Below are 27,781 nucleotides of genomic sequence, written 5' to 3'. Positions count from 1 at the left end.
CCTGAGCAATCTACATCTACGCAGATGCTCCACAAGTCACCATACGTTGCATGGCGGAGGGTACCATGTACCACTACTTGGCATCTCCTTTCCTGTTCTATTCGCAGACAGAGCGAGGGAGAAACGACTGTCTCCGTATGACCCCTAATTTCTCATACAGGGTGTCCAGAAAAGGACTCCCTGATTTCAAAATAAAATATCTCGAAAACAAAGATCGATAGAGAAATGCAGTAAGCGGTTTGTTTATTGTGAAAGCTGTAAGAAGTTTATACAGCAGTTTGAAATAATAGTTACAAAAGCTGCTAACAGATGGCGCTGTAATCGCCATACCTAATGCCTAGTATAAATAGTGATCCGAAGCCCAGAGCGATCAGTTCCACTATTGAAACGTGAAAGGAGGTTAGCGTACCGAAGGAAGAGATTAAAACCATGTACTCCATTGAATGCGTTTTTCTGGTGCCAGAGTACCACAGGTTAGAAGAGAGTCCTACGGCAACAAGGTGAAGTTTTCAAGCACGATTTAATGTTCCAAAAGGACCCGATGCGAAAACCATTCGTACGCTCTTCGCAAAATTTCAACGAACAGCAGCGTAACTGATGATCTAGTGGGACATGTTGGTCGCAAGCAAACCGCAGTTACGCCTGAAAATATCGCCACAGTTTCTGGAATTATTCAGCGAATTCCAATGTCATCCGTCAGTAGAATTGCATCTGAGACTGGATGTTTCCATTCAAAATTCAAACGCACCAGGCCATACCCGTACGAGCTGTGCAACAAAGGGTTGCCTTTGCTAATCAGATGCTCACAATGATTGATAGCGAAGGATTTGATGTTGGCTGCATCTGATTTACAGATGAAGCACACTTCCACCTGAATGGATACGTGAATAAGCAGAACTGGCGGTTTTGGGGTTCCGAAAAGCCATATTGATGTGACGCGAAACCCCTGTATTCTCCTAAAGTTACTGTGTGGGCTGCAGTATGCAGCAGAGGCATTATTGGACCTTTTTTCATTCGAGAAACAGTCACTGGTCCACGTTACGTTGCAATTTTGGAACAATTTGTCGCCACACAGCAAGCGTTAGAGGATCGACCAGGTACTGAATGGTTTATGCAAGATGGAGCCAGACCACATCGGACCGAACAAGTGTTTCGCTTTCTTGAGGAATACTTCGGGAATCGAGTCATTGCTTTGGAATATCCCAAATTTACTGGTGCATGCATGGATTGGCCTCCATATTCGCCAGATTTGACTTCCTGTGACTTTTTTTTTTTGGGGCACAGTGAAAGACATGGTCTACCCCAAGCATCCCGCCACGCTGGACGAGCTTGAATCGGCGATCTCTGTGGCATGTGAATCCATTTCGGTTGAGACACTACGAAATGTGATGGCGAATTTCATTCTTCGTTTGCGCCGCCTCTGTAGTGCCAATGGTGAACATTTTGAAAACATTGTGATGTGATTGTTTGCAAAGATTGTTTTCATACGATTATTTCACTTATGTATGCTGATATGAGCTGTACAGCGTACAGCGCCATCTGTTAGCAGCTTTTGTAACTATTATTTCGAACTGCTGTGTAAACTTCTTACAGCTTTCACAATAAACATACCGTTTACTGCATCCCTCTATCGATCTTTGTTTTCGAGATATTTAATTTTGAAATCAGGGAGCCCTTTTCTGGACACCCTGTATCTTATCCTCGTGGTACTTACGAGCTATGTTGGCGGCAGTAGAATCGTTCGGCAGTCAGATTCAAATGCTGGTTCTCTAAATTTTCTCAATGGTGTTTCTCGAAAAGAACGGTCGCCTTCCCTCCAGGGATTCCCATCCGAGTTTCGGAAGCATCTCCGTAACACGTGTTGTTCCGATCTACCGCTAACAAATCTAGCTGCCCACCTCTGAATTGCTTCGATGGCTTCCATCAATCCGACCTGGTACGGACCCCAAACACTCTAACAGTACTCAAGAATAGGTCGCACCAGCGTCCTATATGGTGTCTTCTTTACAGTTGAGTCACTATTTCCTAAATTCTCCTCACGAAAAGAAGTCGAGCATTCGCCTTCCCTACCACAGTTCATACATGCTCGTTCCATTTCAAATCGCTTTGCAACATTACGCCCAGATATTGAACGAATTAACTGCGTCAATCAGCACGTTAGTAATACTGTACATGAAAACTACAGGTCTGTTCTTCCTACTCATCGTCATTAACTTTATTTTTCCAGTTTTATCTGCCATTTACCCGCCATGGTAGCCAAGAGTGCTAACGCGCTGCTTTGTGGACTCGGGTAGGCGCGCCGGCCCCAGATCGAATCCGCCCGGCGGATTAACGACGAGGGCCGGCCAGCCTGGACGTGGTTTTTAGGCGGTTTTCCACATCCCGCTAGGTGAATACCGGGCTGGTCCCCACGTTCCGCCTCAGTTACAAGACTTGCAGACATCTGAACACGCTCGCACTATTCCATTAATTACACTCGATGCAGACAGTAGAGGTACACGAATTCCGTCCCAGGGGTACGGGGTGGTGGCAGGAAGGGCATCCGGCCACCCCTTTCCACTAACATTGCCAAATCCGTTCCTAACAATGTAGACCCTGCGTCAGTGCGCGGCATGGCACCAGTGAAAGAAAGAAAGAAAGAGCTAACTGCCATTCACCACGTCAACTAGAAATTTTGTTTGTCATCTTGTATCTTCCTACAGTCACTCAACTTGGACACCCTACCATGCACCAGGGCATTATCAGCTAACAACCGGAGACTGCTGTCCACCCTGATCGCCAAATCGTTTATGTATGTAGAGGACAGCACCGGTCCTGTCATACTACATTGCCGCGCGGAGTAGCCGCGCGGTCTCAGGCGTCTTGTCACGGTCCACGCGGCTCCGCCCTTTTGGAGGTTCAAGTCCTCCCTCGGGCATGGGTGTATGTGTCGTCCTTGCCGTACCTTAGTTTACGTTAGATTTAATACTGTGTAAGCTTAGGGGCCGATGATCTCAGCAGTATGGTCCGATAAGATCTTACCACAAATTTCTAATTTCATACTTCATTGGGTGTAGACTTAGAGAAAGCTTTTGACAATGTTGACTGGAATACTCTATTTCAAATTCTAAAGCCGGCAGGGGTAAAACGCAGGGAGCGAAAGGCTATTTACAATTTGTACAGAAACCAGATGGCAGTTATAAGAGTCGAGGGACATGAAAGGGAAGCAGTGGTTGGGAAGGGAGTGAGACAGGGTTGTAGCCTATCCCCGATGCTATTTAATCTGTATGTTGATCAAGCAGTAAAGGAAACAAAAAGAAAAATTCGGTGTAGGTATTAAAATCCATGGAGAAGAAATAAAAACTTTGAGGTTCGCCGATGACATTGTAGTTCTGTCAGAGACAGCAAAGGACTTGGAAGAGCAGTTGAACGGAATGGATGGTGTCTTGAAGGGAGGATATAAGATGAACATCAACAAAAGCAAAACGAGGATAATGGAATGTAGTCGAATTAAGTCGGGTGATGTTGAGGGTATTAGGTTAGGAAATGATACACTTAAAGTAGTAAAGGAGTTTTGCTATTTGGGGAGCAAAATAACTGATGATGGTCGAAGTAGAGAGGATATAAAATGTAGACTGGCAATGGCAAGAACAGCGTTTCTGAAGAAGATAAATTTGTTAACATCTAGTATAGATTTAAGTGTCAGGAAGTCGTTTCTGAAAGTATTTGTATGGAGTGTAGCCATGTATGGAAGTGAAACATGGACGATAAATAGTTTGGAGAAGAAGGGAATAGAAGCTTTCGAGGTGAGGTGCTACAGAAGAATGCTGAAGATCAGATGGGTAAATCACATAACTAATGAGGAGGTACTGAATAGAACTGGGGAGAAGAGGATTTATGGCACAACTTGACAAGAAGAAGGGACCGGTTGGTAGGACATGTTCTGAGGCATCAGGGGATCACAATTTTAGGTTTGGAGGCAGCGTGGTGGGTAAAAATCGTAGAGGGAGACCAAGAGATGAATACACAAAGCAGATTCAGAAGGATGTCGGTTGCAATAAGTACTGGGAGATGAAGAAGGTTGCACAGGTTGGTTGGTTGGTTGGTTTTGGGGAAGGAGACCAGACAGCGAGGTCATCGGTCTCATCGGATTAGTTAAGGACAGGGAAGGAAGTCGGCCGTGCCCTTTGAAAGGAACCATCCCGGCATTTAACTGGAGCGATTTAGGGAAATCACGGAAAGCCTAAATCAGGATGGCCGGATGCGGGATTGAACCGTCGTCCTCCAGGGTTGCACAGGATAGAGTAGCATGGAGACCTGCATGAAACCAGTCTCAGGACTGAAGATCACAACAACAACTTAATTGGGGCACTCCTGACTCTAACCTTGACTCTGATGAACACTCGCCGTCGAGAATAACGTACTGGCTTCTATTACTTAAGAAGTCGTCGAGGCACTCACATATCTGTGAAATTATTCCACTCGCTCGTATCTACGTTCACAACCTGCACGGGGAAATCTAGAAATATCCATGTGCCTGTTGCCCTTCATCCAAAGTTCGCACTATACCATCAACATCAGTGGTCACAAAGTTGAAACGAAAAGGTCTGCTACCTTGAAAGCAAAATAATGCAGATTGGACGAAGCAGTGAGGGCATAAGAAACAGATTAACACAGACCAAGAGGGCAGTCGCCGTTACAAAAGTCTGCTAGTGTTAAACATGGGCCTTGTTTTGAAAAAGAAATTCCTGACAACGTGCGTGTGGGGAATAGCATTGTATGAAAGCCGATCTCGGACTCAGATAACACGTGCAAACAGACCTTATCAAACAGAAAGCGGGTTACAGCTCTTAGGTACACAGGTTGCATTACCGCTCTAAGACGTGCAGGCGTCGGGTTTTACGTAACACAGAGGTTTTTTGATGTTGGTGATAGCGTGTAGGTGGATTGCTTTTACACGAAGAAATTTGTCAGTGAAGTAGAAGGGGAAGATCACAAATAAATCATTCGGCATCCCTTAAACAGACCTTTATAAGTAGCTAACTATATTATGAGTGCTTGCAAGTTATTGAAAATGTGTGTTGCTGGATAATGGAGGCCTTTCGGATCTATAGTGACTTTGAATCTTTATAAAGATTATTCCTAATTCTATGATCTGCTCTATTATTTGGAAAAAGAGGTATGCGAGGTGTGTGAAAAGTAATGAGATTGATTTTTTATCTACCGAAGTGTTTACGTTTTTCAAACAACAAAATTGTCCCCTCAGGTTAGTTCCCTTCGGCAGCTGTACACCGGTGCGGTCGTTCTTTCCAGTCTTGGTAGCAGCACCGAAAGATTTTAATTGATAGGGCCTTTAACGTGCAGATCACATTCTTTTGAATCTTCTCCAGAGTCCCAAAATAAGGTCATTTTAAAACATTTTTCAGTTTCGGAAAAAGAAAAAAGTCACAAGGACTTAGATCAGCTGAAAAGGGGGGCTGTTGAGCAGCACGAACGCCTTTTGAGGTCAAAAATTCCGTGATGGGAGTGGCTGTGTGGCGTGGGCCGTTGCAGTGATGCACCATCCACTTGTTTGCAAAGTCCGGTCTCACTCGATTCATCCTTTCCTTGAGCCTTTGTCCACAGTTTATCCTAGAGGAACAAATTCTATAGCAAGGTGTCCCTAATGTCAAAAAAGCAGATCAGCCTTGATTTGAACTACACTCCTGGAAATGGAAAAAAGAACACATTGACACAGGTGTGTCAGACCCACCATACTTGCTCCGGACACTGCGAGAGGGCTGTACAAGCAATGATCACACGCACGGCACAGCGGACACACCAGGAACCGCGGTGTTGGCCGTCGAATGGCGCTAGCTGCGCAGCATTTGTGCACCGCCGCCGTCAGTGTCAGCCAGTTTGCCGTGGCATACGGAGCTCCATCGCAGTCTTTAACACTGTTAGCATGCCGCGACAGCGTGGACGTGAACCGTATGTGCAGTTGACGGACTTTGAGCGAGGGCGTATAGTGGGCATGCGGGAGGCCGGGTGGACGTACCGCCGAATTGCTCAACACGTGGGGCGTGAGGTCTCCACAGTACATCGATGTTGTCGCCAGTGGTCGGCGGAAGGTGCACGTGCCCGTCGACCTGGGACCGGACCGCAGCGACGCACGGATGCACGCCAAGACCGTAGGATCCTACGCAGTGCCGTAGGGGACCGCACCGCCACTTCCCAGCAAATTAGGGACACTGTTGCTCCTGGGGTATCGGCGAGGACCATTCGCAACCGTCTCCATGAAGCTGGGCTACGGTCTCGCACACCGTTAGGCCGTCTTCCGCTCACGCCCCAACATCGTGCAGCCCGCCTCCAGTGGTGTCGCGACAGGCGTGAATGGAGGGACGAATGGAGACGTGTCGTCTTCAGCGATGAGAGTCGCTTCTGCCTTGGTGCCAATGATGGTCGTATGCGTGTTTGGCGCCGTGCAGGTGAGCGCCACAATCAGGACTGCATACGACCGAGGCACACAGGGCCAACACCCGGCATCATGGTGTGGGGAGCGATCTCCTACACTGGCCGTACACCACTGGTGATCGTCGAGGGGACACTGAATAGTGCACGGTACATCCAAACCGTCATCAAACCCATCGTTCTACCATTCCTAGACCGGCAAGGGAACGTGCTGTTCCAACAGGACAATGCACGTCCGCATGTATCCCGTGCCACCCAACGTGCTCTAGAAGGTGTAAGTCAACTACCCTGGCCAGCAAGTTCTCCGGATCTGTCCCCCATTGAGCATGTTTGGGACTGGATGAAGCGTCGTCTCACGCGGTCTGCACGTCCAGCACGAACGCTGGTCCAACTGAGGCGCCAGGTGGAAATGGCATGGCAAGCCGTTCCACAGGACGACATCCAGCATCTCTACGATCGTCTCCATGGGAGAATAGCAGCCTGCATTGCTGCGAAAGGTGGATATACACTGTACTAGTGCCGACATTGTGCATGCTCTGTTGCCTATGTCTATGTGCCTGTGGTTCTGTCAGTGTGATCATGTGATGTATCTGACCCCAGGAATGTGTCAATAAAGTTTCCCCTTCCTGGGACAATGAATTCACGGTGTTCTTATTTCAATTTCCAGGAGTGTATGATTTTCTCATTCCAACTTTTTTCGGTCGTGGAGGAGTCTCACTTTGACGCTTTGTCTCAGAAACGTGCTCAAAAACCCAGGATCCATCACCTGTTACCACACGATTCAACCATTCATCGTCATTAGCAGTCCCCTCAAGAAGATCAATGCACACATTTCTTCGATTGCCTTTTGCTCAGTTGTGAGGCTTTTCGGGACCATTTTCGCACAAACCTTTGCGCAAATCTAAGGTCGAAATTCGATGTACGGTGACAGTGTTTAACAGGTCACTTATCATCTCTAATGTTAAGCGTCGGTCTGATCTCACAAGAGAACGCACACGTTGGCGTTTTCGTGAGTTTTTGCAGTTTAAGACCTCCTGAGCGAGGTTCGTCTTCAACGTGTTGTCGGCCTTGCAAAAAATGACTTGTGCCAGCGAAAAACTTTGTGCTCTTGATAAGGAATGTTCCCCATAGGCCTGTTTCAGCTTTTCACTGGTCGCACTGGCGAATTCCGCAATTTTAACACAGAACGTGGTGGCATAACGTTGCTCTGAATTCTGCTCTTTCATTTTCACAATACACGACAAAAGCAGAACTTCAGTGAAGGCGCTCTCAAGAATAATGTGATGGCTGTATGGAGCTGAACCTCCGACTGAGCATCTGGAAAGGATGGACACACCGGTCTGCACATGCAGAACAACACAGCGTTGCCAGGTCGCTCGAAGAGTTGTCAGTCTCTTTATTTTTCTCACACACCTCGTACCATTTATGACAAATTGGTCATGTTCAGGTAAAATAATTGCCACAGCTCTCCCTGAGTGACCTAACTATGCTTTTCCACAGTTCTAACATGTAATTTTATACCCGCACCTCTGTGCGAATGGCTGCAGTTTGTCGTTACTATTGAATAAAATTCTTGATTTGCTGTTGATATTATAAAAAGCGAATCGGTAGTTGCGAGACGAAATTTTTCACGAGGTTATTTGAAAGTCTGCCAATGTATGGGATGATGCACTAATTTTGGTACCTCCTGACAGGTTCCTGTTGACGTGGTGTAATTTTGGGTATTTTCTTTCTCCATAGTATATCATCAATCAGGGGAGAGCTACAGACATCAATGGAAGCGAGTTGTAAGATCGTCTGGGAAAAGCAGAGGTTTAAGGCAGAAAGTGTCAACCTTTGCCTACCATCTTTTCACAGAAAACCAGTCTTATAGTGTGCAATGTGAAGGTTTACATTCTGTTTAGAAATGCAGGAAGAAGACTGTACTGGAAATACTGGAAATTCACTAACATGTGCCACAGAATGTCAGCTTAGTATTAAATACCCAAACGCAATTTCCTTTTCCCCCTCTGTTAAATTAAGTTCTAGTTGTAAGTACTAGATATAAAGTGTAAATTCTATTTTATCTCTTCATCTGTTGTTAAATGGATCTTCACATATAAACTTTATGTTTGCTGTTTAATCAAATGGTTCAAATGGCTCTGAGCACTATGGGACTTAACATCTGTGGTCATCAGTCCCCTAGAACTTAGAACTACATAAACCTAACTAACCTAAAGACATCACACACATCCATGCCCGAGGCAGGATTCAAACCTGCGAGCGTAGCGGTCACGCGGTTCCAGACTGAAGCGCCTAGAACCGCACGGCCACACCGGCCGGCTTTGCTGTTTAAGTTAATGTAGTTATTTCCGCATCACCTCTTCATCAGTTGTTAACTGTATCTCCCCACAAAAACTTTACTTTTCCTATTTAAGTTAATGTAACTATTTCTGCGTGACAAAAAATGTAATTCTTTCATCTAAACACTTAACATGCCATCACTTTTGTACCTTTCGTATCGTCCCAGATCATGTACGTGATCTGGGGTATCGTCTCTATAAATAATATCTGTGTAAGTCTCGCGCTATTTTCCGTGTTTACGACATTCAACTGTCACCAGAATATAGCCTAAGAAGCCGAAAGCTCTTTCGTGACTAAATAAATATAATATTCTGTTTCGTGACTACATAAATATAATACAGATGAATAATAGGACGTGTCTCCTATTTAATATTACTATCATTATCTGCCAGGCACCGACGTATAATTTAATATTAAGTAGCTATTTAATATAACTGAGGAAGAATCAACTTTTTTTGAAGCATTTGCTATCTTTTTTTTTATATTTACGATGTGAAATTAACCTGTCGTAAACTAAGACCGCATTAAGCCGTATAGTGATACTTTACTATGTACTATGAAGCTTTTGTTTCAACTTTTTGATTTATTGCATGCTGGCGCTCTTCTGGGTCTTCGGCCGACGGTCGTTTTGAGTTTTTTCTGGCGTTTCGCAAGCACGAGTGGCTAGCATTGTCAAATATTCACACTCTATTTCTGTCTGCGGAGTTCAGTTACCAGCAATGCAGGGTGAACATGTCAAAATGCCAGGCGATCCAAAATTTTTCTTCTGACGGAACTCTTTGAGAATCCTTGATATTTTGATGGAACGCCTAGTTCACTTTGAAGGGTAATAAAACTAATAAAATTTTAATACGAGAGGAAAATCGCATCGACTGTACGGTCTGCATAGATTTTTTGTTTTTCTGTAAATGAATTTTTATGTTGTCCACAAATTGCAACATATTCTAAGCTTTTCACTCGTATTAAAGCCATAGAAGCATGGTCTTTTCCGAATTCCCTTCTGACCAAAAAGCGATTCTGATAGCTGCAGTCCAAGGTTTTTGTTAGCCATGCCTTTTGTGTTCTTGTGGCGATATTTTCATAGGAACTTTCGCCCCCTCACATATATTTCTTTATATCTAACCGAGAAGTTACATAGCAGTTTTCATAGATTTAGCTTTAAAAAATTTTATTGTAACGAAATATTTTCTTAAATATTTTCATCCCCTGTTTTATCCCCTTAGAATTTGAATTTCCAAAAATAGTGGAATAAGCGTTCTTTACTTCATAGATTTAGCTTTGAAAATGCTTTCATTATGAAATAATTTCCTAAAACTTTTAATCCTCTATTTAACTCCCTTAGGGGGTTGAATTTCCAAAAACACTGAAACATGCATTTTTTTTATTTCTAGCGTAGAAGTCAAATACCAATTTTCATGACTGTAGCATTAAAAATGCTTTAGTAGTTCTTTAATAAAGATGATGAGAAATCACTCACTACAAGCATTTTTTTATTTCTGATGGAGAAAGCCAATACCAATTTTCATGGTTCTGTCTCCTTAATTGCCTCAATAGCTACATATTTGTAAAAGGCCTTTCATCCTTTATTTCACCCCTCTTAGAAGTGGAATTTCGAGCAATCCCTTCGTAAACTACGTCTACAGTATAAGATCCACATCCTCTCCAAATTTCAAGTTTCTATCCTTAACGGTTTGGATTGAGCAGTGATGTGTCAGTAAATCAACGTACGCTAGTTGACTCCCTCGAGGGTTGAATTTCAGAAACAGTGAAATACATATTTACCATTTCGAACTAAGAAGCCAAATACCAATTATCGTAGATTTAGCAGTAAAAATGTTTTCAGAATGAAATATTTTCACGAAACATTTCACCTCTTATTTCACCCCCTATAGGGGTTGAATTTCCAAAAACATTGAAAGCTGTATTTTTTATTTGTAACCGAGGGGTTAAATACAAATTTTCATAGATGTACACTCCTGGAAATGGAAAAAAGAACACATTGACACCGGTGTGTCAGACCCACCATACTTACTCCGGACACTGCGAGAGGGCTGTACAAGCAATGATCACACGCACGGCACAGCGGACACACCAGGAACCGCGGTGTTGGCCGTCGAATGGCGCTAGCTGCGCAGCATTTGTGCACCGCCGCCGTCAGTGTCAGCCAGTTTGCCGTGGCATACGGAGCTCCATCGCAGTCTTTAACACTGGTAGCATGCTGCGACAGTGTGGACGTGAACCGTATGTGCAGTTGACGGACTTTGAGCGAGGGCGTATAGTGGGCATGCGGGAGGCCGGGTGGACGTGCCGCCGAATTGCTCAACACATGGGGCGTGAGGTCTCCACAGTACATCGATGTTGTCGCCAGTGGTCGGCGGAAGGTGCACGTGCCCGTCGACCTGGGACCGGACCGCAGCGACGCACGGATGCACGCCAAGACCGTAGGATCCTACGGAGTGCCGTAGGGGACCGCACCGCCACTTCCCAGCAAATTAGGGACACTGTTGCTCCTGGGGTATCGGCGAGGACCATTCGCAACCGTCTCCATGAAGCTGGGCTATGGTCCCGCACACCGTTAGGCCATCTTCCGCTCACGCCCCAACATCATGTAGCCCGCCTCCAGTGGTGTCGCGGCAGGCGTGAATGGAGGGACGAATGGAGATGTGTCGTCTTCAGCGATGAGAGTCGCTTCTGTCTTGGTGCCAATGATGGTCGTATGCGTGTTTGGCGCCGTGCAGGTGAGCGCCACAATCAGGAGTGCATACGACCGAGGCACACAGGGCCAACACCCGGCATCATGGTGTGGGGAGCGATCTCCTACACTGGCCGTACACCACTGGTGATCGTCGAGGGGACATTGAATAGTGCACGGTACATCCAAACCGTCATCGAACCCATCGTTCTACCATTCCTAGACCGGCAAGGGAACTTGCTGTTCCAACAGGACAATGCACGTCCGCATGTATCCCGTGCCACCCAACGTGCTCTAGAAGGTGTAAGTCAACTACCCTGGCCAGCAATATCTCCGGATCTGTCCCCCATTGAGCATGTTTGGGACTGGATGAAGCGTCGTCTCACGCGGTCTGCACGTCCAGCACGAACGCTGGTCCAACTGAGGCGCCAGGTGGAAATGGCATGGCAAGCCGTTCCACAGGACTACATCCAGCATCTCTACGATCGTCTCCATGGGAGAATAGCAGCCTGCATTGCTGCGAAAGGTGGATATACACTGTACTAGAGCCGACATTGTGCATGCTCTGTTGCCTATGTGCCTGTGGTTCTGTCAGTGTGATCATGTGATGTATCTGACCCCAGAAATGTGTCAATAAAGTTTCCCCTTCCTGGGACAATGAATTCACGGTGTTCTTATTTCAATTTCCAGGAGTGTAGCTTTGAAAATAATCTAATAGTTCTTTAATAATGATTTATTATTAAAACTCTTTCACGCACTACTTCGCCTCCATAGAGACTAAATCTCCAAAAATGCTGAAACACGTATTTCTTTGTTTCTGACCGAGAAAGCAAAAATCTTTTGTCATAGGTATCGCTTCAAAATTGCCTTCGTAGCGATATATTTCGAAACAATTTTTCATCCCGTAAGTATTCCACCTCTAAGGAAAGAAATTTCGGGAAACGCATTCTTAAACTATTCCTGCATATAAGAAAACAACACCCTTTCCAAATTTCAAGTTTCTGTCTTTAGCGGTTTTGGCTGGACGACGATGAGTCGAAAGAGATTACTTCCATTTTAAATCATAAATAATAAGAAAAAAACCATAATAATTTTAAAAAAAAGAAGAAAAAATGTGGAAAAAGCCCGGCGTTATTAATTATTCATTTTCGCGTTAATTATAAATTTTCGCGGAGCAGTTATTCAATTCCTGTGGAACACCAGTGTTCCGTGGGACACAACTTGGGAAACTCTGTGCTAGGCACTAATGAGGGCGAAACTCCAGAGAAAGCTCTAAATGACCGTCTGCTGAAGTTCCGAAGCGAGTGATTGTGGGCTTTTTGTTAATAAAGCGTACGTCTGTATCTACAGCTATGCTCCGCAAACCACCTCATTTGTGTGTGGCGGAGGGTAGTTTAGGTACCACTTTCAATTCGCCTCTTCCTGTTCCAAACGCGAAGTTACGGGGAAAGAACGATTCCTAGTGAGCCTCTGTGTCGGATCGAACTTCTCAAATTTTTCCAAAAAGAAAAAGGAATCTCTATTGTAAAAGTAGTTACTGCTAATGACGCGTTTCGGACGATTGATTCCTCTTCAGAATGTTTGCAAGTAATGACACAAAAGTTTCTGTTACATGGAAGTGTGTGAATCGCTCTGACACTAACAATCACTGAGATGGGGGTGTAAAAATTACTGTACCTCCCTCGAAACAGCGAAAGACCCATTAGTCAGATAGTGGGAAGCCTCAGTAACAGAAGGCTAAAACGAAATAAGCAGTAGTCAACTTTGGATCAAGACAATGGCGAAATGAGTGAAGTTATATTAAAATTATTAAAAATTCTATTGACCTAAGAATCAACATGTAATCCACTTGAGATAAGGAATAATCAGAGTACGGAAGTAAATACTCACCAAGCTAAAGTTGAAAGCGTTACATGGCTAGGAAGGCTGTCATAAACATTTAATACATTTGAACAGACCAATTAACAATGTAACAATCAGAGTGAGTGGACAGGTTGAGGTAACCCATTCGGCCCTTTCTTGGACCTCGCTAGTCCCTATTATAAGGGAGCCGTACGAACTTCCCCTCACCGGTTTCAGACATGTTGGCCGGTTGTGTAAGACACGACTAACATATCTAAACAGGAAGATGCAACTCTTAACCATTTTCGAGAAAATAATAGTTTGAAAATTTTATGCCCTCCTACATACTCTGAAAAATCATCATCATCCAAGGAGTCCGCAGCTGGGAGAGAAGTGGTTGGTTTCATAATCGCGAGGTCCCTTGATCGAATCTGGCTGCTGATACTTTTTTCATTCTCATGTTATTCTGCCAACGTGCAATATTAATGCAATACCCTCTCAAATGTGTTACGCTGGTGCAGCCACGCGATTTTTGTGTTTAAATGCAAGAGAAGAACATCATAAAACGATTACAAAATTGTGGGTATATCATCGAAAAGAATAGCTTCTGTAGTAGACGTTATAAAAATTCAATCAATCGTACACCATCATTCGTCAGTAGCAATATTGGGCGAATTATTTATTTGTAATTTCTGCTACCAATCACTTTTCTTTGTTTTATGTTTAATCTAAAATAATACAACGCGTTTCGAACTCGTTCTGTTCGCCATCAGGCGTTTGTACATACATACATACATACAGAGCAATGTTACTGAAAAATAAATTGTCTTAAACTAAATTAACCTAGAACTTTTTGTCCATTGTTCGTTACTATAGTGGCTGGTGTGGCATTTGAGGGAGAAGGGGCCAGTGGATGCCCACATATTGATGTCAGGGATATCTTCTGCTGGTTTTTCTTGTTGTTGGTTATGTATGACATCATAGCCTGTACGGGATTAAGATAGTTTTGCATCAGTTGTGTGTTGCGAAAACCGTTTGAAAGGCTTTTATAGACGCGCGGTTAGAGGCGCTATGTAACGGATTGCGCGGCCCCTCCCACCGGAGGTTCGAGTCCTCCCTCGGGCATTAGTGTGTGTGTTGTTCTTAGTATACGTTAGCTTAAGTTAGTTGAAGTAATGTGTAAGTCTAGGGACCGATGACCTCAGCAGTTTGGTCCCTTAGGTATTCACACACAATTTTTATGTCGGAATAATTGTTGTTTTCCAAGTTCCTACTATCATCATCATTGTGATTCGCGCAGTGCTCCATAAATTACAGACAATACTTATCAAAAATGTAAATACAATAATATAAATTACATAACTGTAACGATTTGATTGACAGTTCCCTTGTACCCTTTTTTTATTTTCTTATATCCTTACGAAAAAGATTTTCCTCAATTCTTCAGGATAAAATTATTTTAAATAATAAGTGAAAAATTAAGTATTGATAATGTGCATAGTCGTAATAAATCCGTTGTTAGAATTACGTGGGAATGAAAAAATTACCAACAGCGGGGTTCGATCAAGAGACCTCGCACATACAAAACTACGCGCTTACTTTTTTCGCCTTACCACTTTTTTTCCCTTTCCTTGTTTTTTTTGGGGGGGGGGAGGGCATCAGGTCATTGGCTGGCGGAGGCAGGGGGGACAAGGGTCGCAACAGGAGGCTTGGCCATAACGTCTCAACCCTCCCTTTTCTGGGGATGTGTTCCAATATGTGAAAGGGATTTTCTAATTTTTTCTTTTCATATTTTTTAAATTTTTATTTGAGGTATTTTCTGCGGCTATAGATTTTTATTGCCTTTCATGGGTACTAAACACAACATACAAAATCTAAAGATGCCATTCAACACATCCAAACGTAAGAAGAGCTCCTAACGCTGTCTAGAGAGTTCACTAGAAAAAGAAAGAAAAGAAAACGGGACCCTGCAGACGCCCTGTTGGCGTGTATCCATGTCGGCTGCCCGCTAACTGTCCACTGGAAACATCGGGCATGAACGTTAGTTCCTGATCGTTGAGCTATCTCCTCATTTCACTTCTCATACCCTACGACTTATCCTATCTTAGAAGCTAGATTATGAAAAGGCAAACCTACGTTTCTAACATTCGTAGACTTAGAGAAAGCTTTTGACAATGTTGACTGGAATACTCTCTTTCAAATTCTAAAGGTCGCAGGGGTAAAATACAGGGAGCGAAAAGCTGTTTACAGTTTGTACAGAAACCAGATGGCAGTAATAAGAGTCGAGGGGCATGAAAGGGAAGCAGTGGTTGAGAAGGGAGTGAGACAGGGTTGTAGCCTGTCCCCGATGTTATTCAATCTGTATATTGAGCAAGCAGTAAAGCAGACAAAAGAAAAATTTGGAATAGGTATTAAAATCCATGGAGAAAAATTAAAAACTTTGAGGTTCGCCGATGACATTGTAATTCTGTCAAAGACAGCAAAGGACTTGGAAGAACAGTTGAACGGAATGGACAGTGTCTTCAAAGGAGGGTATAAGATGAACATCAACAAAAGCAAAACGAGGATAATGGAGTATAGTCGAATTAAGTCGGCTGATGCTGAGGGAATTAGATTAGGAAATGAGACACTTAAAGTAGTAAAGGAGTTTTGCTATTTGGGGAGCAAAATAACTGATGATGGTCGAAGTAGAGAGGATATAAAATGTAGACTGGCAATGGCAAGAACATCGTTTCTGAAGAAGAGAAATTTGTTAACATCGAGTATAGATTTAAGTGTCAGGAAGTCGTTTGTGAAAGTATTTGTATGGAGTGTAGCCAGGTATGGCAGTGAAACATGGACGATAAATAGTTTGGACAAGAAGAGAATAGAAGCTTTCGAAATGTGGTGCTACAGAAGAATGCTGAAGATTAGATGGGTAGATCACATAACTAATAATGAACTATTGAATAGAATTGGGGAGAAGAGGAGTATGTGGCACTACTTGACAAAAAGAAGCGACCGGTTAGTCTGACATGTTCTGAGGCATCAAGGGATCACAAATTTGGCATTGGAGGGCAGCGTGGAGGGAAAAAATCGTAGAGGGAGACCAAGAGATGAATACACTAATCAGATTCAGAAGGATGTAGGTCGCAGTAAGTACTGAGAGATGAAGAAGCTTGGACTGCGTAGAGTAGCATGGAGAGCTGCATCAAACCAGTCTCAGGACTGAATACCACAACAACAACAACCCGGAACACCCCAATTAGCCGGAGGGTCTACATCTACATGGATAGTCTGCAAATAACATTTAAGTGCCTGGCAGAGGGTTCACCGAACTACCTTCACAATTCTCTATTATTCCAATCTCGTATAGCGCGTGGAAAGAATTAACACCTGTATCTTTCCGTACGCGCTCTGATTTCCCTTATTTTATCGTGGTGATAGTTCCTCCCTATGTAGGTCAGTGTCAACAATATTTTCGCATTCGGAGGAGAAAGTTGGTGACTGGAATTTCGTGAGAAGATTCAGTCGCAACGAAAAACGCCTTTCTTTTAATGATGTACAGCGCAAATCCTGTATCATTTCTGTGACTCTCTCTCCCATATTTCGCGATAATACAAAACGTGCTCCCCTTCTTTGAACTTTTTCGAAGGACTCCGTCAGTGCTATCTGGTAAGGATCCCACACCGCACAGCAGTATTCTAAAAGAGGACAGTCTGCTTAGTAGATCTGTTACATTTTCCAAGTGTCCTGCCAATAAAACGCAGTCTTTGGTTAGCTTTCCTCACAACATTTTCTATCTGTTCCTTCCGTGAATAACGAATCAAAGTAACTGGAAAAACATGTTCTGTATTTCACGTGTCGCTGCAAGATATTATGTTGCTCTTGCAGTATGTACCAGAAGTCTATGACGTTCTCGTCATCGGTGCGATACAGATAATACTTGGACATCCCCCTTCATCCAGCTTACGGCGTTTGTCCTGGCGGTGGGAAAGTATACTTTGCCCTGGAACAGTACGTCTTCAGCTTTGATTTATTCGCTCGGCTGCGAAGTGCTTGAGTATTTGCTGAAATGCTTGTTATATAGGCAAGTCAAAAAGTTTCAAACTCCTGGTGGTGCCCTACACACACTACCAACATGAATCAGCTCGCTATGGGGAGTTCGTAGGGCCCTCCTTGTTAGCTTACCTAGCGATCCATTCGCTACGGTCGTTATCTGTGATCGCTGCATTGCCTGATCACACGTCGTATTACATGTTTGTCGTCGTCTTCATATCGATGCTAAGCTTTACACTTCAGCTTTGTGTTTACTTTTGTTTTATTACACTACTGGCCATTAAAATTGCTACTCCAAGAAGAAATGCAGATGATAAACGGGTATTCATTGGAGGAATATATTATACTAGAACTGACATTTGATTACATTTTCACGCAATTTGGGTTTATAGATCTTGAGAAAACAGTACCCAGAACAACCAGCTCTGGCCTTGATACGCCTGGGCATTGAGTCAGAGTTTGGATGGCGTGTACAGGTACAGCTGCCCATGCAGCTTCAACACGATACCACAGTTCATCAAGAGTAGTGACCGGCGTATTGTGACGAACCAGTTGCTCGGCCACCATTGACCAGGCGTTTTCAATTGGTTAGAGATCTGGAGAATGTGCTGGCCACGGCAGCAGTCGAACATTTTCTGTATCCAGAAAGGCCCGTACAGGACCTGCAATATGCGGTCGTGCATTATCCTGCTGAAAAATAGGATTTCGTAGGGATCGAAAGAAGGGTAGAGCCACGGGTCGTAACACATCTGAAATGTAGCGTTCACTGTTGGAAGTGGCGTCAGTGCGAACAAGAGGTGACCGAGACGTGTAACCAATGACACCCCATACCATCACACCGGGTGATACGCCAGTATGGCGATGACAAACACACGCTTCCAATATGGCTTCACCGCGATGTCGCCAAACACAGATGCGACCATCATGATGCTGTAAACAGAACCTGGATTCGTCCAAAAAAATGACGTTTTGCCATTCGTGCACACAGGTTCGTCGTTGAGTACACCATCGCAGGCGTTCCTGTCTGTGATGCAGCGTCAAGGGTAACCGCAGCCATGGTCTCCGAGCTGATAGTCCATGCTGCTGCAAACGTCGTCGAACTGTTCGTGCAGATGGTTGTCGTCTTGTAAATGTCCCCATCTGTTGACTCAGGGATCGAGACGTGGCTGCACGATCCATTACAGCCGTGTGGATAAGACGCGTGTCATCTCGACTGCTAGTGATACGAGGCCATTGCGATAAGCCGCAATCGCGATAGCCTAGAATCCGACCCTTATCGAAGTCGGAAAAGTGATGGTACGTATTTCTCCTCTACATGAGGCATCACATCAGCGTTTCACCAGGCAACGCCGGTGAACTGCTGTTTGTGTATGAAAAATCGGTTGGAAACTTTCCCCATGTCAGCACGTTGTAGGTGTCGCCACCAGGGCCAACCTTGTGTGAATGCTCTGAAAAGCTAATCATTTGCGTATCACAGCATCTTCTTCCTGTCTGTTAAATTTCGCCTCTGTAGCACGTCATCTTCGTGGTGTAGCAATTTTAATGGCCAGTAGTGTAGTTCAGTAATTGTCACCTTGTATGTTGCGGACCACCGCTATTTCCTGCAACAAGCGACATTCCTCCAAAGCTCTAGCCTTGCGATTTCTCTGTGCTGACCACTACCCTCCGCGAACTGTCTTACGGAGATTCCGACGTTATGCAATGGACGATTTAAATACAGTATATTCTGATAAGTAACGGTGCTGTAATACTCGCTTTGGGTAAACTCTAAATTACTTTTACGTATCATGATTTCTCTAGATTAAGAAGGAGAAGATGTGTTCTATTGCGCTCGCTGACATTCGGCCGCTCTGAACTATATCGAATGACTTCCGGTAGGAATAGGGCAGCTACCTTGCCGCCGATACCTGTTGCGTTCTGTGTTTTGTGAACGGTCAGAGCCAATTGGGTTTCACACGATCGTTATTAACCCATTCACTTATTAATATTTTTCCCCACAGTCGATCCCATATTTACTATTTTAATTTAGGAAAATCAGCGTATTTCGTCGTAGACATTTTTCTCAGAATTATATAACTTTTTGACAGGAATTCTTTACAAATCTGTACTTACTAATTATTGAAGTTATGAGGTGTGAAGATAATACTGTTGTAGAAGTTTTTGTTGCTATGGCATATCCGAAAAAATACAGGCATGTGTAATACCACTAGACTCTCGTCACATTCATGCCGTGCATCACTTATCCTCTTCCTTGCTTTGCAGACTGCAGAATCTCTGGACGGTGTTTTCTTGACGGGATTAGGCCGGACAGGGGATAAACCTAACAGAACCGTGAAACGATTGCTTATGCCTCGCAAAATATCGGAAGAAATTGAATGAGTTATACACCACTAAACAGATCGATTTCTCAGCTTTCCAATTGTATATAACACGTCATGCCATCTGTTAACAGAGAAAAAGGAATACTAAGCAGTAGCTATAGTACGCTCGGACCGTCTCAGACGGCACTGCAGTAACAGACTTGAAACCACCAGCCGGCTTCGAGCCGGTAGTATAAGCCGATGGGTTAAGTTGCTACGATTTGGTTTGCTTTTTCTATCGCAGATCTTGATTAGTTCCACCTCCCGGGGGCTCTGCATCTTGTTGTAATGTGGTAAGTAGGCTGTTTAGGTTTTTATGTTGGTAACGTCATCTAGCGCTCTGTATGAAAATCACTGGCTGTGCTGTGCGCAGTCTGTGGCTGGTTGGCATTGTTGGAATATTCGCCATTGTAGTGTTGGGCAGTTGGATGTGAACAGCGCTTAGCGTTGCGCATATATATATATATATATATATATATATATATATATATATATGTGTGTGTGTGTGTGTGTGTGTGTGTATGAGTTCATGATATATAGTATTACGAATTTACTCTATCTGGCGAACACACGTCCACATCGTCTGCTCTCAAAACTCTGCCATCTCTCTCCCCACATCCACCACTGCTGGCGGCTCACCTCCAACTGCGCAACGCTACGAGGGGTATGAAAGGGAGGCAGTGGTTGGGAAGGGAGTGAGACAGGGTTGTAGTCTCTCCCGAATGTTATTCAATCTGTATATTGAGCAAGCAATAAAGGAAACAAAGGAAAAGTTCGGAGTTGGTATTAAAATCCATGGAGAAGAAATAAAAACTTTGAGGTTCGCCGATGACATTGTAATTCTGTCAGAGACAGCAAAGGACTTGGAAGAGCAGTTGAACGGCATGGACAGTGTCTTCAAAGGAGGGTATAAGATGAACATCAACAAAAGCAAAAGGAGGTTAATGGAATGTAGTCGAATTAAGTCCGGTGATGCAGAGGGAATTAGATTAGGAAATGAGAAACTTAAAATAGCAAAGGAGTTTTGCTATTTGGGGAGCAAAATAACTGATGATGGTCGAAGTAGAGAGGATATAAAATATAGACTGGCAATGGCAAGGAAAGCGTTTCTGAAGAAGAAAAATTCGTTAACATCGAGTATAGATTTAATGTCAGGAAGTCGTTTCTGAAAGTATTTGTATGAAGTGTAGCCATGTATGGAAGTAAAACGTGGACGATAAAAAATTCAGACAAGAAGAGACTAGAAGCTTTCGAAATGTGGTGCTACAGAACAATGCTGAAGATTAGATGGGTAGATCACATAAATAATGAGGAGGTATTGAACAGAATTAGGGGGAAGAGGAGCTTGTGGCACAACCTGACTAGAAGAAGGGATCGGTTGGTAGGATATTGTTCTGAGACATCGGGGGATCACCAATGTAGTACTGGAGGGCAACGTGGAGGGTAAAAATCGTAGAGGGAGACCAAGAGATGAATACACTAAGCAGATTCAGAAGGATGTAGGCTGTAGTAGGTACTGGGAGATGAAGAAGCTTGCACAGGATAGAGTAGCATGGAGAGCTGCATCAAACCAGTCTCAGGACTGAAGACCACAACAATATATATATATATATATATATATATATATATATATATATATATATATGTGTGTGTGTGTGTGTGTGTGTGTGTGTGTGTGTGTGTGAGAGAGAGATGACTTTTGAACGTTATTAAGGTAAATACATTGTTTGTTCTCTATCAAAATCTTTCATTTGCTGACTATGCCTATCAGTAGTTAGTGCCTTCAGTAATCTTTTATTTAGCTGGCAGTAGTGGCGCTTGTTGTATTGCAGTAGTTCGAGTAACGAAGATTTTTGTGAGGCAAGTGATTCATGAAAGGTATAGGTTATTGTTAGTCAGGCCCATTCTTTTGTAGGGATTATTGAAAGTCAGATTGCGTTGCGCTAAAAATATTGTGTGTCAGTTTAGTGGTGATCAGAATAAGTAAAGAGAGAAACGTCTGAGTACGTTCAGTTCTGCCCAGCTGTTTGAAAATCAAATAACGTACATCTACATCTACATCCATACTCCGCAAGCCACCTGACGGTGTGTGGCGGAGGGTACCTTGAGTATCTCTATCCTTTCTCCCTTCTATTCCAGTCTCGTGTTGTTCGTGGAAAGAAGGATTGTCGGTATGCCTCTGAGTGGGCTCTAATCTCTCTGATTTTATCCTCATGGTCTCTTCGCGAGATATACGTAGGAGGGAGCAATATACTGCTTGACTCTTCGGTGAAGGTATGTTCTCGAAATTGCAACACAAGCCCGTACCGAGCTACTGAGCGACTCTCCTGCAGAGTCTTCCACTGGAGTTTATCTATCATCTCCGTAACGCTTTCGCGATTACTAAATGATCCTGTAACGAAGCGCGCTGCTCTCCGTTGGATCTTCTCTATCTCTTCTATCAACCCTATCTGGTACGGGCCCCACACTGCTGAGCTGTATTCAAGCTGTGGGCGAACAAGCGGACTGTAACCTACTTCCTTTGTTTTCGAATATCATTTCCTTAGAATTCGTAAGAGGTTTATCAGCACAGTCATTCATTAATTTTTCTAAAGGGACGTTTCAATGTGCGGAGCAATTTGAGTGAGTGAATGAATGACGAAGGGTGTAAGTGCTACTATGCGATGAACATTCCGATATGGGAGAGGCGAACGACCAGAAGACTGCTAACCCTATGCCCCCTCAGAGAACGTAAACAAGAGGCCTGTAAACGTGAAACGAGAGAACCTTGCCAGACGTACCTCTCAGCGATGCTGCGCGTCGGTGCGTCGCTGGCAGACTGTGAAGGATTTGCGTCGAGGCAGCCACGGCGCATGCGCAAAGGGTGCAAGGTCGCGACTTCCGGCAGCTGATAGCTGACTCACGTCGTTAGGACACCGATCTGGGTTCACGTAAGCCGGAGCGGCCGGGCGAAGGACTTCCTGGCGGCTCCGATCAGCTGATAAACACAGCGCGCTCTACTCACGCTGGACGTGTTGGAAACAGCAGGTGCACGTCAACAGGTAGACTGAAGCGGCAAAACGTTACGACCACCTACTCGATGCGGTAGACCAGGATAGAAGATTCGAACAACTTACGGGTTTGCTGCCGGGTGACGTCGTTGACCACCGCCGATGTTTCGACTGGAGCACACCCTGCCATTCTCAAGGCACAGATGCAAGGAGGAAGAAATGTGCAAGGAAATTTAATACCTCGGTTCACAGAGGAGAAACAAGGAAGATACAACACACAGAACAGGTGTCAACACAAAGATGACCAACACCAGAAATATCGATAGAGACTAATCAACAGGTGAGATAGTACTAATTCTGTCCCTCTGTTTTTTGATGAGAGACAGAGCCGGATTCCAAGCAGCATTTAAACAAAATCCACCATCCCTGTTAATAAGGTTGCTCGATAGTTTGATTTCAATAGCTTCTTTAATAACACCCAATAGCTGGACGTGCAAGCCAGAATCTCCGTGTTGTTGTATTCGATAGGATGACCGGTGTCAAGGAAGTGTTCTGCAATAGCGGACTTGCTCGGGTGTTGTAAGCGTGTGTGACACGCTTATGGCCGGCCGCTGGTGGCCGAGCGGTTCTGGCGCTACCGTCTGGAACCGCGCACCGCTACGGTCGCAGGTTCGAATCCTGCCTCGGGCATGGATGTGTGTGTTGTCCTTAGGTTAGTTAGGTTTAAGTAGTTCTAAGTTCTAGGGGACTTATGACCTCAGCAGTTGAGTCCCATAGTGCTCAGAGCCATTTGAACCATTTGACACGCTTATGTTCAATACACCGGTCTTCCAGTCCTGATTGTCTGACCAATATATGACATGCCACAACTGCAAGGAATACGATAGACCCCAGCCTTACGCAAACCAAGATCATCTTTTACGGACGCCAACAGGGCCTTGATCTTAGAAGGGGTCGAAAAACACATTTCACATCATATTTCCGCAAAATACGGCCACTCCTGTTGGAAATACTTCCTGCGTATGGCAAAAACGCCGTAGACTCAGGTGCCACTTCGTTGCTATCGTCACTCACCCTTTGCACAGAAGGCTGATGGCGCAACGCACGTTTGATCTGCCTCTCACTATAACCATTCTGACGAAAGGTGACTTCGGTATGTGGTAGCACAGCTGCCAAACTTTCAGGGGCTGAGATAACGTGGGCCCTGTGAACCAAGGTGAAAAGTACTCCTTCATGCTGAGCTGGATGGTGACAACTATCAGCTCGCAGATACAAGTCAGTGTGGGTGGGCTTCATATAAACAGAATATCCCAACGTACCATCAGTCTTTCTTTTGACCAACACATCAAGGAAGGGAAGGCATCCATTCTTTTCCACCTCCATAGTGAACTGAATATTCGGGTGGATTGAATCCCGATGTTCCAAAAACCGGTTTAAATTCTCACTACCACGAGGCCAAACAACAAAAGTATCATCTACATATCTGAAAAAAACACGCAGGTTTCAAGGTCGCTGACTCCAATGCACGTTCCTCAAAGTCCTCCATAAACAAACTGGCCACAATAGGTGACAACGGGCTTCCCATTGCAACTCCCTGTTGGCGTCCGTAAAAGATGATCTTGGTTTGCGTAAGGCTGGGGTCTATCGTATTCCTTGCAGTTGTGGTATGTCATATATTGGTCAGACAATCAGGACTGTGGAAGACGGGTGTATTGAACATAAGCGTCACACACGCTTACAACAGCCGAGTAAATCCGCTGCCTTGGCACTGGTCATCCTATGGAATACAACAACACGGAGATTTTGGCTTGCACGTCCAGCTATTGGGATAGTGTTATTAAGGGCCGGCCGCGGTGGTCGAGCGGTTCTAGGCGCGTCAGTCCGGAACCGCGCGACCACTACGGTCGCAGGTTCGAATCCTGCCTCGGGCATGGATGTGTGTGATGTCCTTAGGTTAGTTAGGTTTAAGTCTAGGGGACTGATGACCACAGATGTTGAGTCCCATAGTGCTCAGAGCCATTTGAACCATTTGTTATTAAGGAAGCTGTTGAAATCAAACTATCAAGCAACCTTATTAACAGAGATGGTGGATTTTGTTTAAATGCTGCTTGGAATCCGGCTCTGTCTCTCATCAAAAAACAGAGGGACAGAATTAGTGCTACCTCACCTGTTGATTAGTCACTAACGATATTTCTCGTGTTGGTCATCTTTGTTTGTGTTGACACTTGTTCTGTGTGTGTTATCTTCCTTGTTTCTCCTCTGTGAACCGAGGTATTAAATTTCCTTGCACATTTTTTCTTCCTTGGAGTTGTGCCTTGAGAATGGCAGGGTGTGCTCCTGTCGAAATATCGGCGGTGGTCGACGACGTCACCCGGCAGCAAACCCGTAAGTTGTTCGAACATTCATTACGCCGGGAAAAGTTAAGGTCTCACAGGATAGAAGACTCAGCGCGCTATTTACTCACATGACATACTGCCTACTATTGATGAAGAGATTCTCAGAAATGCCGGCTGTTACCGGAGGTGATGATGTTCTCCTCGCCGTGTTCGGCGACAGCGACTCCGTCAGTCGTTTAGTCCGTATTGTGGTGGGCTCGGACGTGGGCTTGAAAAACCGTGCTTTGCTTTGAAGATTCGGTCACACGAAGTGCAATACAGCTGCCCAGTGACGCTACACGTATAGATGTAATTAGGCTTGGGTCTTAGATTTGCGGAGCTTTCGTTTATCGTCCAGATTCTTCAGGCGGATATGCTCGAGTTGTTCCACACTCTAGCCCGCATCTCGTGGTCGTGCGGTAGCGTTCTCGCTTCCCACGCCCGGGTTCCCGGGTTCGATTCCCGGCGGGGTCAGGGATTTTCTCTGCCTCGTGATGGCTGGGTGTTGTGTGCTGTCCTTAGGTTAGTTAGGTTTAAGTAGTTCTAAGTTCTAGGGGACTGATGACCATAGATGTTAAGTCCCATAGTGCTCAGAGCCATTGTTCCACACTCTTGTGTACAGTTGGGCGCCACTGTGATCGGTGCACTGCGAATCCCTCCCAACGTCTGCTCGGAATGCCACAGGCTGTGAGGTGGCGTTTGGTGGTGTCCTTATATCGCAGGTCTTGGCGACCTTGCCGCTGCTTTCCAAACGAGAGCTCTGAGTAGAGCACCGCTTTGGGAAGTCTACTGTCGTCCATGCGTACGATATGGCCACTCCACCTCAGTTGGTGTCTCATGAAGAGAGCTTCGATGCCAGGCAGTTTCACGCAACGCAAAATCCCCGTGTTTGGAACACGGTCTTCCCATTTCATGCGGAGAATTGATCTCACAAGGAGACGGCACGACCGTGGGCTCCGGGATTTGTCCGAAATTTTGTGTGGTGAAAGAGGACCCCTAACACCTCACGTGGTTACAATATTAGGACGCACCACTCTGAAAATCCGGAGAAAAATCGATCCAAAGTTTCTTAGGTGCCTTATGAGTATAAAATGTTAGTCCATTGCCGAGCCGCCGTCTGGCCTACATGGTTAGCGGTCGGACCCTTACCCCAGAGGTCTCGGGTGCGATTCCTCCCACCTCATTTTTTCTTCTTCTGTTGGCCTACATGGTTGGCCTACATGGTTAGCGGTCGGACCCTTACACCAGAGGTCTCGGGTTCGATTCCTCCTCCCTCATTTTTTTTTCTTCTGTTACTTGCAAAATTGCAGCGCATTGTTACAGGTGAATCGTGAAATTAATTCCCGGGGAGATTGTATAAAAATTCATTCTATAATTCACCATCAGTTATCGTCACCAATACTCCGAGACATGATTCGATATGCCTGGTTTGCCTCAAAATTATCAGAAAATCAAAACATTTTCGTAAATGTTAATGGAGCACATTTTTCTACAGATTTATTGCAAACGCCCTGTGATTGTAAAAAATTCGCTTTTATATGTTGCGCAAGATGTCGCAAAAATTATTGCTTTGTTTGTTTTTACGATAATTAGCACTGCAGTTCTTGTTTATAATTATTATATGTATAAAAATTGAATGTTTCCCAATCGAGTTTGTTATTCTGATAAAAAACCCAATGTTTCTCCTCACGTACTTTACAAAATAAAAAATGGAAAACCCACCGCCATGAATTGTGTTGTTGGACAAAAAGAAAATAATTTTTATTCAGTAATCTAACCAATTTGTTAAAGATAATGTACGTTTGGGAAACTTTCTGAATAATTGGTGGAATAGCAAAAGAAAATGAAACAGAAGGAAAAAAGTGCCAGGGGAGGAATAGAACCCGAGACCTCTGGCGTAAGAGTCCGAGCCCTAAACATCCAGGCCACACGGCGGCTCGGCAGTGGACCAACATTTTATACTCATAAGTCACCTAAGAAACTTTGGATCGATTTTTCCCGGGATTTTCCGGGTAGTGCGTCCTAATATTTTAACCACGTGAGGTGTTAGGGGTCCTCTTTCACCACACAAAGTTTCGGACAAATCGCCGACCCCACGCTCGTGTCGTCTTCTTGTCAGTCAGCGAAGATTAAAGGTGTCTAGCCTCCTAATGTTAGCTTTATAACAGCACCAAGTTTCCGAGGCATAAAGTTGGTTATATCATTGCTTTGTAGACCGCAATTTTAGTTTGTAGCCTGAGATCATGTGATTTCCGTGCTCGGTGATTCAGTTTGCCGAAAACTGTGGGTGCATTGACTATACGAGCTGCAATTTCTGTTGTCAGGCTGTTATCGCTTCTAATTTGGCTACCTGGATATTTAAGGTGTGATACGTTTTCCAAATGTTTGTTGTCCAACCTAATTTTGCAGTCGTCTGCATTAGAAGGAAGATACTGTACGATCATATGTAATACGTTCAGAATATGTGAGAGTGGCTAGAAGACTTCTTAAGTTATAGAACCCAGTATGTTCTCCTCGACGGATAGCGCTCATCAGAGACGAAGGTATCGTCAGGAATGCCCCAACGAACTGTGAAAGCACCGCTATTATTCTCTGTGTATGCCGGGTGATCCAAAAGTCAGTATAAATTTGAAAACTGAATAAATCACGGAATAATGTAGATAGAGAGGTACAAATTGACACACATGCTTGGAATGACATGGGGTTTTATTA

At 44.4% G+C, this 27,781-nt stretch overlaps 1 protein-coding gene across 1 annotated transcript in view; it reads right to left on the bottom strand.

Moving 5' to 3' along the window:
- Positions 1-22,558, bottom strand: part of LOC124550773 (15-hydroxyprostaglandin dehydrogenase [NAD(+)]-like) — a 71,310-nt gene extending 48,752 nt beyond the window's left edge. The window contains exon 1 of the mRNA XM_047125497.1: positions 22,485-22,558. Within this exon, the coding sequence (XP_046981453.1) occupies positions 22,485-22,558 (74 nt within the window). The remainder of the gene's footprint in view (positions 1-22,484) is intronic.
- Between the last annotated feature and the right edge of the window lie 5,223 nt (positions 22,559-27,781).

Source organism: Schistocerca americana, chromosome 9, assembly GCF_021461395.2.
Source record: "Schistocerca americana isolate TAMUIC-IGC-003095 chromosome 9, iqSchAmer2.1, whole genome shotgun sequence".
Classification (NCBI taxonomy): Eukaryota; Metazoa; Arthropoda; class Insecta; order Orthoptera; family Acrididae; genus Schistocerca; species Schistocerca americana.
This window is presented reverse-complemented; position numbering and strand designations above follow the sequence as displayed.